Here is a 14,089-nt window from a genome sequence, read left to right on the forward strand (position 1 = left end):
TCCGCACCATGGCGGGCGGGGGGCAGCTCTGAAACTCCCATCCCTGTCTGCCCAGCGCGTCCTAGGAACGCTTCTCATTATCTTGCCTAAGTGACCGTTTTAAGGGCTTTAGATTTTCCCTTCTTTTTGGAAGTAAAAGTAAAATCAATCTTAATTAAGGCATAAAGAGGCTTCTCATGGTTGCCCAGCGCCAACTCATTGATCATGTTCAAACACAAACAGGTTGAGCGAGGCGGGGGCATGGCGGCCCCCACCTGGGCCCCAGCAATCACTCCCCATTCAGATGGCTGCCTGGGCTGAAGGTCCTTTAAAGGGGACAGTGGAATCACACAAGGACAAGGACGTTTCGGGCCCTTGGCTGCCAAGGCTTGCAGTACGTAATGATGAGCAACAGCACCCTAACGCTGGCCCCCCCCCCCCCACCCAAAAGTAAATGCAGAACAAACTGAGAAAGGAGGGTGTTTTCCTATCCCACTGAGCTCCTCTGGGGTCTTAGTTTGCTTCAGGGGCTACACTGTTTCATTCTTCCAGGAGTACCCTCCCCTTCCTCCTTCTAATCTACTTAAATGCCGCCCCCTGTGACCAGAGACCACCTTAAAACGGCCACGACCCCACCCTCCCAACACCCCCCACCCCGCCACACTTTGTGGGGTGCTGATCCATCCTTGCTTGTCACCTTCTACCTCACCCCACCGTTCCCTTACTTATTACCTCACTACTTACGACTTGTCTCCCCACCAAAGAAAGGAGAATGTTCAGGGGGCTCCTTGTGTTGCTCGGGGCCCCCTCGTACCTACGAGCGCTGCCTGGCGCCACCTCTCTGAGGGGGGGGCCAGGGGGTGTCTCTGGGGCTGCCTCCTACCTCTTTGTCAAAGCTGGTAGATTCCTGCCTGGCTCAGGGCCTGGAAATGCTTACTCCAAAATCCCCCACTAGCCTGGGGCGCTGGCTAAGCCGACCTTAGAGTCCCTCGGCAGGTGCCCAAGAAGGGCCTCTCGACCCACAGACCTGGCTCAAGCAGTGGGCGCCCTGGCGGGCAATGACCACGGGCACGCCGTGAGTCTACCGCCGTGCGTCTACCCCTTACGCTGTGAACCACCTTAAACAAATTCTAAATTACCAACTGATTTCCCCTGACACCTTCAACGACTGTCAGATTCTTTTTCTGTGGCCAGGGGGTCTCTTCTCAAAAATATACACCGGGGAGGTAGACCAGCCAGGGAGAAAACACGGAACACCTCATGAAACGTTCCAAAGCCTAACTGCTCCTCTTACACCTTTTAATGGGCCGGGGCTGCGCCACGGCTCCATCGCAGACACAGGGCCTCTGCACCCCTGTCCTCTCCCGGGGCCCCCTGCTGAGGGCCCACCACAGACAGCTTCCTGCCCCCAGGGATGCCCCTCACCACAGGGGGCTCCCTGGGCAGGCTGCGTCCGCTTCGCCCCCGGCCCGCGTGACGGCCTCTTACCTCATGAAGCCCAGGAAGACCAGCAGGACCAGGCTGACGAGCCACCCAGCAGTGGCAAAGGCCTTGGGCATGGTGAGCGCGCCGGTGCCCACGATGAGGTTAAACATGTACACCAGGCCAACCTGGAACCGACAGAGGTGACAGTGAGCCCAGAAATTAATTAACCTCTCCCCACGACGGCTCCCAAGGGGGACCCAGGGCGACGGCAAAACCGTGGAGGCCACGAGCCCAGGGACGCAGGTGAGGAGGGAGCATCCCATCCAGGTGCTCGGAGGCCTGCCCTGCCACCAGATGTTGGGGACCAAACATCAACACTCGGGTGACTCAAGTTTCACATTCTATCGCTCTCTTCAAATGCCTCCGAGGATCAGTTTTATTCTCGATTTTGCTGCCCTCACCCCACCTCCCTGTCACTTGTGCAAAGTTGCATCGCAGACATGGGCTCTCGGCCCAACCAGGCCGTGGGCTTCCTGAGGACTCGCTGTCACGTGTGCTTTTCCACTTTCCCCAGGTCGCCAGCACGTGACCCAGTCCCCCCTCCACCTGTCCCTGCTGCCGTCCGGGACACTGACATCCCGGCAGCTCCCGTTCCCTGTCTTCCTCCCCTTACTAAAGTCAGGCATTTTTCAGAGAGACAGGATTTACATGCCGTAAAGTTCACCCACTTACAGCACAAGGGTCAGTGGTTTTTAGTATGTTCATGAGGCCGCACCATCTAGTTCATTCTCATCCCCCTAAAAGACACCCTCGCCCATCAGGGGCCCCGCCCCGGTGGTGCAACTGTTGCCCACCGACTTGAGCATTTGAGCTTAACCCTAGTCGTGCCCACTCGCCTCTGGCTCAGCCAACTGCAATCACTCCTGTTCAAGACCTCCGCCACCAAATTCCTTTCCTTGCCCTGAAGCCCCTGCCTCCCACAACCCTCTCCGTTCCCACCGAACCCCTCCGTCCCATCGTGACTTCCCGTCCCCCCACCGTCCCTTCCCAGGTCACCACCTCCATCTGGCCTCACGTTCTTCAGCATCCTTTACGGTCGGCTGGTGCCAGAGAGCACACACTCCCCGCGCGGCCCTTCCCCTGCCTGCTCTGACCGTCCTGACCCCCAGCCTTGGATGGGACCCAGCAGCTGCTTCCTGGGCTCCCTGATACAAAGCTGCTAGAGGTTCCTGGGTGTTGTAAAAACTTACGATGACTGGGTCCATGCTGGTTCCTTCACCTGTGTCGCCTTCACGGGCACAGACTTGCTTTATTCCTCCCCGTGGACTTCCGAGCGTGTCCCATGTCACTGCTCCAAGCCTCAGCCTTCCAGCCCCCAGACCCACGACCCACCTCTCTCAGAGGAAGGTTGCACCTCCTACGCGATGGAGGTGACAGGTCACCTGGCCTGCGCCCCCCGCCATGCCTCACTCCTTCCAGCTTGAAAGTCAGTGTCCACATCCTCCCCACCGTCCCCGCCGCCTTTGGGGAGCACGTGCCCCTCCTCCTTGCTGAGGCTCCCCATCTTCTTTCTGGAATCCTCTCCTCCCACCAGCTCTTCCCTTCCGCCTACAGATGTCCTCAACACCTTTGCAAGGTCACCCTCTCACTTCCCCTTAGCCAAACTCATCCAAGGAGCAACTGCGTGCCCTTCGTTTCCAAGTCCCCATGCCTCACGGTGTCCAGCCCCAGAGCGCTCGGGAACTTGGAAATCACCAGTGACCTCCACCGGCCAAATCCAATGGCTTTCTTAGTCTTTTAATCTTTCGTACACCCTGCTATTAGCGGTCTCTTCTCTTCACATATCGTTTCTGCAGCAATTTCGTGCATTCTTATGGTTTGAACCCTTTGGCTCTCGTGAGAGAACAAAAGGAGGCCACCTCTCGTCACATCAGCTTTCCTGCAGACCGCAAAGCCAACTGTCTGAGGGTCACCTCCACCTGAACGTCCCCTTGGGGGCCGCAGCCTCCTTCCTTCCCCTCCACATCCCAGCGCTAGTGGCCTTATTCCTGAAGAGCCCCATGGCCACCTCCGGCTCCTACTGTTACGCTTCAGAGTCACCACCTCGGCCTGGACTATGACAGCAGCTTCCTGACCAGCCCTCTCGTGCTCTGCTGCGTTGGCTGACTCACAGTTTGCTTCACCACCTGGTTCTGACCATGTAAAAACAACAGCAAACACTTTGTCTCTGCGGACACCTGCCCATCTCTCCTTTTTGCTTCCCCATTCTTAGAAAGCTGCATTTTTCTACATTTAAGTTTTTTCTAAGATACCCGTGGGCTACATTTTAAAGTCAGAAACACACAAATTGTAATGAGAAAGAATATATGCACCCCTACGTTCACTGCAGTGTTATTTACAATAGCCAAGCTGTGGAACAACCCAAATGCCCATCAGTAGCCAAGTGGACAAAAAAGCTGTGGTACATATACACAATGGAATATTACGCAGCCATAAAAAAGGGCGAAATTTTACATTTGTAACAGCATGGAGAGACATAGAAGATGTTATGCTAAATGAAATAAGTCAGAGAAAGGCAAATGCCGTATGATTTCATTTACATGTGGAATCTAAAGAATATAAACAAACAAAACAGCAACATACTCACAGATACAGAGAGCATAAGTGGGGAGAAGTTGCGGGGCTGGGTGAAAACGGTGAAGGAGCGGAGGAGACATACAGATCGGTAGTTACAAAACAGTCACAGGGATGCAAAGCACAGCACAAGGAATACAGGCAATGACATTGCGCTAAGTGTGCACGGTGCCGAGTGGGTGCTGGGAATATCAGGGGATCTCCTTGCATACGATTGTGTGACCGCTGCGCTGTACACTTGAAATTAATACAGAGTAACACTGAATGTAAACTCATTGAAAAGGTGTCAATAAAAAACAATTAAAAAGAAACCCACAAATTGGGCCCATTCTGCCAGCCTCAGTCAGGTTTGTAAGGAAAACAGAGACAGGGAGCAGGGCTACTGCTTCGGGGCTCCTCACAGCAGGAAGGAGGGGCAGGGCAGTGGTGAGAAGAACAGGCTTCTGGGCAGGTGGTGACTGCACATCTGAGGGCGGGATAACGGGAAGACACCCTGCAGAGCGCGAAGAGCTCCGTGCACTGTCCCCCTGCACCTGGCACAGGGTACCACGCCCCCAGCCTCCTGCCCGGCCCCTCGATTTCCCCCGGGCGCTCAGGGCCCGTTCAAATGCTGCCGCCGCCACAAAGCCCTTCTCAATCCCCGAAATCTGTCTTGCTCCCCGCTTCTGAAGCCCTGGAGCAGGAGCACGTCCCGTGCCCAAACCTTCTCTCTATGCTTCTCACGGTGCCTGGCACATGGCCTCGCGACAGGACTTGCCAGCGGGGCTGCCTGGGCCTGGCTCAGGTTCTCTCGAACACAAGACTGACCGTCTTCATCGGTCTGTACCACCATAATCTCAACTCGATTTCACAGACAGATCTCAGAAGGATTAAAACGAGTTTGGGTCGTCTTCCTGGAGCACCTGATTGGACCCCAACACTACCGTGATGGCCTGGCACAGGGCGGTCTCATGAGAATACCTGCGAGGGTGACGGCCGGGGTGAGAAACGGGACACACGGCCCCCCGCTGGCCGTCCCAACTGGAAACGCACAGGGTTGGCTGTTCCAAAGTCACTGTGTCTACAAGAAACTGTCGTTTACTTTTGTTGGTTGATTTCAATCACTTTGAAGCTGGTCTAGCCAAGTGTAGGGAAGAGTCTTTCAGCGAGCTCAGTTCCGCTCACTCATTCCCTCAGCAACTTCCGAGGGCCTTCCGGGGGCCTGGCCCGGGCCTGGGAGCTGGGAGCTGGGGATCTGACACTGAGCAAGACAGACCCGGCCCCTGACCTCACGTGGGAGGAGAGGCACGAAAACAATGAGGACCGCCTCAGAGAAGACCTTGCCTGTCGACGACCTAACATTTGACCTCCCGGAAGCTTTGTTCTCTGTGTATCGCTTCTATAAGAGGCAGCCCTTATGATGGGCGGAAGCTTATTTCTTTAGGAAAAATGACCCTGGTGCTGGTCTTATGAGGGAAGCACAGAGAAAGCAAAGAGGCCCACGGCCGTGGTGGTTCTCAGCCAGAGTTTTAGGGGGAAACTAAAAGTACAAGAGGCAGTTGTACATTCAGGGATGCCTGAAGGTCTCGGGGTGTAAAAGGCAAGGTTTTACTGCACATCAGGGGTTCTCAGCCCAGGCACTGCCGGCTTTGGGGCCAGACCATTCTCTACCACAGCGGCCTGTCCTGTGCATTGGGGGAGGGGTAGCGGCACCCCCGGCCTCTGCCCACTCTGCCAGGGCCCCCACCACTGCCCCATGGTGTGACAATGGAAATGTCTCTGGACATTGCCAAATGTTCCCTGGGGAGCAAGACTGCCACCAACTGAGAACCACTGCTGACAAGGACACAAGGAAATGAGCCTGTTCCCAACAGAAACTTCAAATAAATCCCAAAGAAAAGGACTCTTTAAAAACTTGACAAAGCAGTTCATTAGGGGTAAAATGGTGGCAGTCAAGAGCAGAAACGGGTTAGGTCATTGCTATTTTTTAAGTCCCGAAGCAGGCACTCTGGGCCCAGCATGGCTCAGGGAGAGCTGCAGGCGGGATGTAAGACGTCACCTTCCTGGCAAGAGTTAAATCCTCTTTCCCTTCAGTGATGGCGACCAGGAAGGACCGATCACCGGGAGAAGGCCACAGTAAGGTTGAAGGCAGGGGTGAAAGAGGAAGAAGCCATTCTCTCCTGCTCATTACAGGACAGTTCTGTGGAGACAGCCTCCTGGGAATTGTGGCCGAAAGCTGAGGACTAAAGCCCTAGTGCAGTCTGGGTAAAGACCCGCGCATGCTGTGGCTGCTGCAGGCTAATGGGAGTCTCCTCCCATTCTTGACTCTTCTTCCTCTGCGGCTGTGCTGGGGAAGGCACAGTTCCTGTTTCTTGGCACGACCAACATGCTCCCCTACGCGCGGGCGAGTTCAGTGCAGGGTTCCCGCTGCCTTGCCTCCCGCCCAGCGGCCTCACACACAGAAGGGCAAGAGGCAGGGTCACAGGTGTCAACGACTTCCCCAGTGACAGTTCTCAAGGGAAATGGAAGGCAGCAGAGGTGCAGAAGCCACAAGTGGAACTTAAGGCTGTGAGACAAGTGCTCTTTCCTTCGAAAGCAACAGCAGCAATGTTTGGCAAGGCCACCGGCAGAGGTGGCTTCAACAGCTGGCGCCCACGCAGGCGGCGATCCACTTCATCCTCTCTTTCGATCACACAGTCCCTTCCGTCCTGTGCTGCTCCTGGTCCCCGTCAATGGGGAAACCCTCATGCCTGTTCTGATATCACTTATGGGGGGGAATGTATGAGCCTGAATCGTGTCTGCGTCCCGCGCTATCCTTGAGGGAGTCCTCTGCCCACTACAAATATTTTATGCAGAATAACACAAACTAAAATAAACATCCTCACGACCCATGAGGGGCAGGAGCGCTGGTAACAGGGCACACAGAGGTCGGGAGAGGCTTGTGTTGGGAGTGACCGGGTTCAGCACATTCACGACCTGGGCGTAAGCGCCCAGTGTCTCGGTCTCCCAAGGCAGCCGGAGCAGGCTCTGCCCACACTGTGCTGAGCAAGGGAATTCAAATTTGCATTCACAGTAAAGCCAGTTCCAGAACCTTCTGTAAGGTTCATTATCCCCTGAGCCAGATCTTGGTCTCACAGGGGATTAAGAACTAGTCTCCCAGGATGATGGAGTCAGGGAAACCTCAGGAGAAAAGGCATGCTCTGTCCTTAAACCTGGACCACTGACGCCCGGCAATGCCACCTCACCCTGAGCGCCACCGGTCTCTCATGCGTCTCTCTTCACCGGTAGAGTAAGAGAAGACACCCCGTTGGTCATGGGAAATGCCTGGCGTAGGGCCTCAAAAACACCCAAAAACAAAGGAAATGAGAGGAACAATTTTTAAAAAGGAGAACACGCTGAGGCTTTCGGGGTTTGCTGCCCAATTTCTTGTGGGCACATGCTGACATGTGAAAATGATTACATGCTAAGCAACTGGAGACAGAAGAAAAATGGGCACATCAAAGATGTTCCTTCCCCAAACTCAGTTACAGAAATGACTCAGCTCTGAGCTTGCAGATGCCATGAGACGCGGCAGGAACCCTGGTGGCTTTCGTGGACAGTTCACTGCTGACACCAAGACGAAGCTATGTGCTGTTACACAATGTCTCACTTGAGAGGGACATGATTCAATTCGTTCCAAGTTCAAGAAAGCCTTCTTCCTGGGATGTTACTGAGGCAAAGGAGGCTCCAACTGCTCTCGGAGACGCTTCCTTCTCCGTCACGCCACAGCTCTGGAGTCTGCGAAGCCTGGCAGAAACAGAGCAGGGATCCCCAGGCTAGGAAGGCAAGTGCAAAGCAGGGCAGTGTTTTAAGGCTGGTTTAGTTCTAGAAAGAGGGCTCTAGCTACTTAAGACAGCGGTGCTTTCCCTGGGATACCTGGTAGCAATGTGAGTCAATCATTTGATTATTCCAATCCTCCGGCAACTTACCCAGCCCAGAGGATTCCATGATGTAACCATGATCAATCTCATATTTCACAAAGAAGACAAACTGAGCGCGCGCGTGCGCGTGTGTGTTTGTGTGTTTGGCGGAGGGGGGGTGGTGGTTGGGGAGGTAATACAGACCCCAGACAGGAAGAAATCAATCATCCCAGTTCTAATTACAGACTCCACCAAACTGCAATTGGAAGTGTCTGCATGCTTTTTGTGTCTCCTATGCCATCCAAGACTATAAACCTCGTGCAACTAAAAATTCAGCTAAAAACGCAAGTGGTTTCAACCTGCGGAGATGAGCAAAACCCAGAGTCAACAGCTGTCAATCACTGCCTATTTGAAGGGCAGGAAACTCAGTGCCGGTGGTAGTGGCCCCGAGGTAAACATTAGGCTTGGCAAAGTCAATTTTGTTTTCTTGACCACTCTCTGATCAACAACTAAAATGTGAACAAACCCGAGTCGCATATGTTCTGAACCACAACAGCAGCGGCATCGCTGCTGCTGAATCAAGGTTCCCCACCCTGGCTCTCCCGAGGATCTAGGCGAGCAGCACCACGCTAGCGCAGTCCACTGGGACCAGAGCGCTCCTCTAGAAGCCAGGAGCACTGACGCGGGCAAAACATGTTCTGGAAGTAAAACTCACGTAGGGAGAATAGAGCTCCCCGGTCTCTGTGATTTCACCCGCCATTTCCAAAAGTGAGGAAGGGACCTTCGGCCGAGCTTTCTTCTTGCTTGCAGGGCAGCGGCTGCAGCGGCTCCCTAAGGCAAAAGAGCAGACTTCAGCTTTCTGATGGACCTCGCTGGGGCTGGCGAGAGACCTGCAGAGCCGCCTCTCCCCTTCTCTTTATCACAGTAGAATTACGGTCTCAACATTTGTCACAAGACAGCCGGGTGGGAAGGGTCTTCCTGGATGACTCACACCTGGCTGTTTTTCTTTTTTTCTTTCTCTTGCTGTGCAAGGCAAGGGGGCACTCAGTGCCGCTCCGATCCCAAGTCATATAAGAGGCCTTAGAAGCCACTAAGTCTCGCTCATCACAAGCGCCCCCTTTACACCCTCTACGGAGGCTATCCCCATGTAATGCGAGGAACAGCGAGCTCACTACCGCCCAGGGCAGCCCAAGTAACTGCCTCCTCCGCACAGGACAAGGAGCCAGGGGCTTTCCTAGGTCGCCCTCCAACCCAACTTCTTGCGCCAAAGCCTTTCCTTTTTAACGGGGCCTTCACTTCCCGCCCCGCAACCGGCTTTCTGCCCTCAAGCCTCCTCCTCTTCTCCAGAGCCCCGCTCCAAGCCTCTCTCCGGCCTCTTCTTTCCTCCTGGAGAAGCCCGGCATCTGGCGCCGCCCCAGCCCATTCCACCCTCGCGCCAGCCTCCTCACCTGCAGCGTAGCGCGCTTCGTCCCGCCACGGCCCCCGCCTCAGTCACCGCCTCTAGTCCCTTGGCTGCCGCCGGCGCCAGCTGTCCCGCACCAGCGCCCAAAGCACGCATGCGCCGATGCCGGCCGCCCACCTTGTCCGCGCGCGGCTGGGTGGGGCGTTGCGCGCTGATTGGACGCCTCGTGGAGGTGGGACCGGGATTGGGCCCCGGCGGCCGCCGTCTGCGTGGCGGAAGTAGGCGGAAAGCTCCCGTGACGCGCATGCGGGAGGGGCGGCCGGCGCCCGGGTGGGCTCGTTGGCAGAGGTTGCTCACACCCCCTGCTAAGGGCGCTGTCGTTGAAGGAAGTGTCGGAACTTGGCCGTCCTGGACCCCGGTGGCGGGGGTGCCGGGGTGAGGGTGCAGGAGGGTGACCTGTAGCTCCGCACGAAGGGGAGGCGGCTGAGAACTCAAGTCTGCCTCCCCTGAAGGGGCATGGTTTTGGGAGGTGGGGAAGACGGAGGGCTACAGCCCAGTAAGGTGATTGGAAGTAGGTTTGAAGGCAGGGCTGGAAATGGATCCGGGGGCGGAGCCTCAGGACTGGGCAGGTGATGGGCGCTTTGGGGATAAGGCTTGGTCAAGCACGGGTTCGAGACATCAAAGTTCTGGGAGGTGGGACGGAAGGAGCGGGCAGAAATGCAGTTTAAGTTTGGTTTCTGAAGATGCGACTAAACGATTGTCTAACTATGTTTAAGTAGCCCGGCTCCCTTTCTGCAACGGGTTTAGAGGCCCTGTTCTCTGAAGACTTTAGAAGGAAAGGCTCCTCTCATAACTCAGCCCCAGGAGGCTTTTAGCGAGTTGAGAGTCTGGGCTCCCACCCTAAGTGAGAGGAACCAGGGTCCTGAAGTCTGCCCTCCTCACCCTCAGGGCTGCCACCATGAGGTTAAATCAGAACATCTTGCTGTTGGGGAAGAAGGTGGTGTTGGTACCCTACACCGCGGAGCACGTGCCTAGGTAACTGTTCCACCTGACCTGGGGTGCAAGCCAGCTCCTCAAGGTGCAGTGAGGAGCGTCAGCTCTCCTTTACCCAAATTTCAGAGTCTCTTTCTTCTAAGGAGAAGCAGTGGTGTGAGAAGTGATTACAAACAGGAAAAAGCGAACAGCGAAGCAAAAGACTGTGACTTCCCTGGAAGAAGTCACCCCCCGCCCCGTTTTTTCCTGTCACTCTCTCAACCTCCTTTTTGGCTTTTCAGCAGGGAATTATTTTACATAAACTAAATGTGTGTAAGAAAAAAAGAAGTTGTCTTCTCACCCGATTGTAAATTAGTGACATTCCTTTGGTGCCAGTGAATATGCTCAGTTCTTGGAGACTTAATGTTAGCACGTCGTAACACTGAGCTGATGGATTGGTCTGCTGTCTCCTGTCTTGAAAGGCCAGGACTGAGTTGCTAGGTGGGACTCACGTGGGGGCAGTTGGCAAAGTCTGCTGGACACGGATGATGGTGTTCTAGGGGTGTATTCTCTACTTGTAGTTTTCCTTTTGGGGCGTTGCTTGTGCCTAGCCTTTGTGGAGCTCGGTCCAGCCTTCTCTGCTGAGGCTGGCTTGCCCTATACTTCCCTTCAGGAATTTGAGGAATGTTTGGCTTCAGGCTGCTCCTCCACACTGACCCCCAAGACAGGATGGGAAGCTGGACCGATAGCATCGACCCTGCCTGTTGTCCTTTGTAGGACCAGACTGCCTCTAGGTCTCATGCCTGTGGCCCTCTGCCTTCGCAGCAATTATAACCCTTTTGTTGGGTCTTCTATGGGCCCTGTGCTAGCCTTACGGAGTTCTCCTTTCTGCCCTCCATTTCTTCGTCTCATCGTGTCAGATCCATGCTTCTGGTCAGTCCTGCCTGCTGAAGGCCACCCCTCTGTGCCTGCAGGTACCACGAGTGGATGAAATCAGAGGAGCTGCAGCGTTTGACAGCCTCCGAGCCTCTGACCCTGGAGCAGGAGTACGCGATGCAGCGCAGCTGGCGGGAAGACGCGGACAGTGAGAAGTGGGGCCCTGGGCTGGGCCGGTTGTGGGAGGGGCTCCAGGGGCAGTCTCCAGGGCCCCTCCCATTTCGCTCCCAGCTGTAGCCCTTCTGGGGTGTAGAAACCTTGTGAAAAGCACTTTGTGAAAAGCCTGGAAGGTGCCTCACACGCTCATGCCCACTGAGGCTGCGCCCTCTGGCTGACGCTCCTGTCCTCTTCCCCACTCACTGTGCCAGGCTTGGAAGGATCTGAAGGAAGTGTTTTGGACTCCGGCTGTAATTGAGGCCCTGCCCCTCACATCCTTTGCTGCGGGCCCAGTGGGGTCACTGCTCTTCTTTGGGTCCCCTGCCGTCTGAGAGTACACTTGCTCTTTGGAGAAGGCTGTCATTTTCTCCAAGGGGCAGGTTTAGGCTCTTTTCCACCAGCCGAAGGGAGCCCAGGCCCCTCTTTTCTCCTGCCAGACTCAGAGGCGCTGGTGGTGCTCTGGCTGGGTAGGAAGACTGTCCTTGCTGAGTTCTTTGGGGAATGTGGATGGTAACCCTGTCGCCCTCTCCTCAGAGTGCACCTTCATTGTGCTGGATGCAGAGAGGTGGCGGGCCCAGCCCGGCGCCGCCGAAGAGAGCTGCATGGCGGGGGATGTGAACCTCTTCCTCACAGACCTAGGGGACCCCTCCTTGGGGGAGGTTGAGATCATGATTGCAGGTTCGTTCCCCCTGGCCCTGGGGCCTCTCCCTCCTAGGAGCTGCCAAACCCTAAGCCAGCTGAGGCTGCACGGGGACCGCAGCGGGCTCAGTGTGGGCTCTGGCACTGGGAAGCCTAGCACCGGGCGGGGTCAGGCTGCCACTTGACTTCGTTCCTGTCTAATGCCCAGGTGTGACGTCAGCCTTTGGATTGAGGGTCTCCAAACTCCACTCTGCCCCACGTTTGGGGTGCTCTGGGGACCCTCAGAGCACCCCAAAGAGTCGATCTTCCCTGGAGCATCTTGCCGTGCTGTGGGAGGGGCCCCTCCAGTTTTTGTGTCCTTGGCCCCGAGCCTTCTCCTCAGGGGCTATGTGGCTCCTCATAAGGCGGGACGCTGAGGTTCAGGGGTCAGCTCTGGGGTCAGGTGGCTGGGTGCCGCCCATATGTGAGCCCTTGGGCAGGTCATTCACCTTCCTCTGCGCCTGTCGCATCTGCAGAATGATAGTAATGTTTACGGACGTCCCAGAACTGCGAGGACTAAATGAGATGGTACTGGGTAGGGCCTGCTCCGGGGCCTGGCGCGCGGCCTCAGGGGTGGTTCTTTTCCCCCAGAGCCCAGCTGCAGGGGCAGGGGCTTTGGCACCGAGGCCGTGCTCATGATGATGTCTTACGGTAAGGGAGTCGGGGCGGACAGTGTGGGAAGTGGCCAGGCCCAGGTGCGGGCTGGGGCGTGTGGGGAGTGAGCCTTCTCTGGGTCGGAAGGCGGGTGGGGGCGGGGGACAGGTGCCCCGCTGTAAACTGGGACAGGCGGGCAGAGGGTGCTGGAGGGACTGTCATTCCACAGCTTCTCTCTGATCTCCCCTGGGAGGAGTGACCAAGCTAGGTCTAACCAAGTTCGAGGCGAAAATCGGGCAGGAAAATGAGCCGAGCATCCGGATGTTCCAGAAGCTTCACTTTGAGCAAGTAAGGCTGGGCTTGGCGGGAGGGTGGAGCCTGGGTCTGGGGGCGGGGGCGCTGCAGGTGCTTGGACCTGCGAGTGTAACATAGCCGGCCCTGACATCTGCCTTGCTCAGGTGGCGGTGAGCAGCGTCTTCCAGGAGGTGACACTCCGACTGACGATGAGTGAGCCGGCGCGGCAGTGGCTTCTGGAGCAGACCAGCCACGTGGAAGAGAAGCCCTATGGGGATGGGTCCTTGGAGCCGCGCGGACTGAGCCCTGAGACACGGGGAGTGGACGCACCGGGCCTGGGGGCAGAGGGCTCCCCACCCCTCTCCAGGCTGGGAGTCCCCTTTTGGGACCCTTCAGACTCTGGGTCGGCTTTGTCTCGGCCTCCCTCAGACTGGCAGTGTCTGCAGGGCTCCCTTCCTCCTGGCCAGGCCTAGACGCAGACTCTGGGAACCTGGAGTGGACGCACGCACCCACGGGAGGGGTGGGGTGGAGGCAGAGCTGGAGAGGAGGGGGTGCTGGAGAATGGGCCGGCCCTCCCTTTTTCCTGAAAGGCCAGGGGCACCGCTCTGAGGCCGAGGCCCTGGCAGGGAGTAAAGCGCAGTGAACAGCCAACTTGTAACTTCCTGTTTCCTCGCCGGGCTGTGTGGAGGTGAGCGGCCGGGAGGCCCACGGGCGTTTACGCAGACCAGCGTGGGAGCCACAGGGCGGGCTGGGCGTGACCCTGGGCGGTTTGGTAATGGGCACGAGGTCGGCCCAGTCAGGACAGACAGGTGGCTTGGAAGGTGGGCGGGAATCATCTCTCCTCTTCTTTGGAGCCAGTTTTGGCTACAGCTCCTTGTGGCTGGAGAGCACCCCTGTGCCAAAAGCTGCGGGCCGCCTGCTCTCCACCCCTCCCCCCTCCCCCGGGAGCAGCTGCACCTGTCAAGGCCACAAGGGGGCACCAGAGGCACAGATTCGGGACTGCATGGCTGCCTGGCAACCTGTGCTTAACAGGCAGAGCTGGGTCAGGCCTGCCGCCCTCGGGAGTTCGGGAGCCGCCCAGTGACATGTCTGTCCTTGTGCCCTGTCATGATGTGGGGTGGCTGTCAAGAAAGGCCAGTCA

The 14,089-nt window shown here is 56.7% G+C and overlaps 2 protein-coding genes across 4 annotated transcripts in view; one reads left to right on the top strand and one right to left on the bottom strand.

Annotated features, from left to right (window-relative positions):
• TMEM104 (transmembrane protein 104) overlaps positions 1-9,466 on the bottom strand; it is a 46,785-nt gene extending 37,319 nt beyond the window's left edge. For both annotated transcript variants that reach the window (XM_054593360.1, XM_054593359.1), the window contains exons 1-3: positions 9,365-9,466; positions 8,632-8,747; positions 1,468-1,589 (exon numbers count right to left, since the gene is read on the bottom strand). In XM_054593360.1, coding sequence (XP_054449335.1) covers positions 1,468-1,589; positions 8,632-8,676 — 167 coding nt within the window. In that variant the 5' untranslated portion in view covers positions 8,677-8,747; positions 9,365-9,466. The remainder of the gene's footprint in view (positions 1-1,467; positions 1,590-8,631; positions 8,748-9,364) is intronic.
• Positions 9,467-9,603: 137 nt separating this feature from the next.
• NAT9 (N-acetyltransferase 9 (putative)) lies at positions 9,604-13,578 on the top strand. Of its 2 annotated transcripts, XM_054593376.1 has the most exons (7): positions 9,604-9,753; positions 10,267-10,353; positions 11,265-11,374; positions 11,917-12,060; positions 12,652-12,711; positions 12,908-13,002; positions 13,113-13,578. In XM_054593376.1, the coding sequence occupies exons 1-7, from the start codon at positions 9,623-9,625 to the stop codon at positions 13,419-13,421; spliced, it is 936 nt and encodes a 311-aa protein (XP_054449351.1). In that variant the 5' UTR covers positions 9,604-9,622; the 3' UTR covers positions 13,422-13,578. The 2 variants fall into 2 exon arrangements, with proteins under 2 accessions (XP_054449351.1, XP_054449352.1); XM_054593377.1 differs by lacking the exon at positions 10,267-10,353.
• The last annotated feature ends 511 nt before the right edge of the window (positions 13,579-14,089 follow it).

Source organism: Pteronotus mesoamericanus, unplaced genomic scaffold (genome assembly GCF_021234165.1).
Source record: "Pteronotus mesoamericanus isolate MK-2021 breed Mesoamerican mustached bat unplaced genomic scaffold, CSHL_Meso_final scaffold_408, whole genome shotgun sequence".
NCBI classification, from domain to species: Eukaryota; Metazoa; Chordata; class Mammalia; order Chiroptera; family Mormoopidae; genus Pteronotus; species Pteronotus mesoamericanus.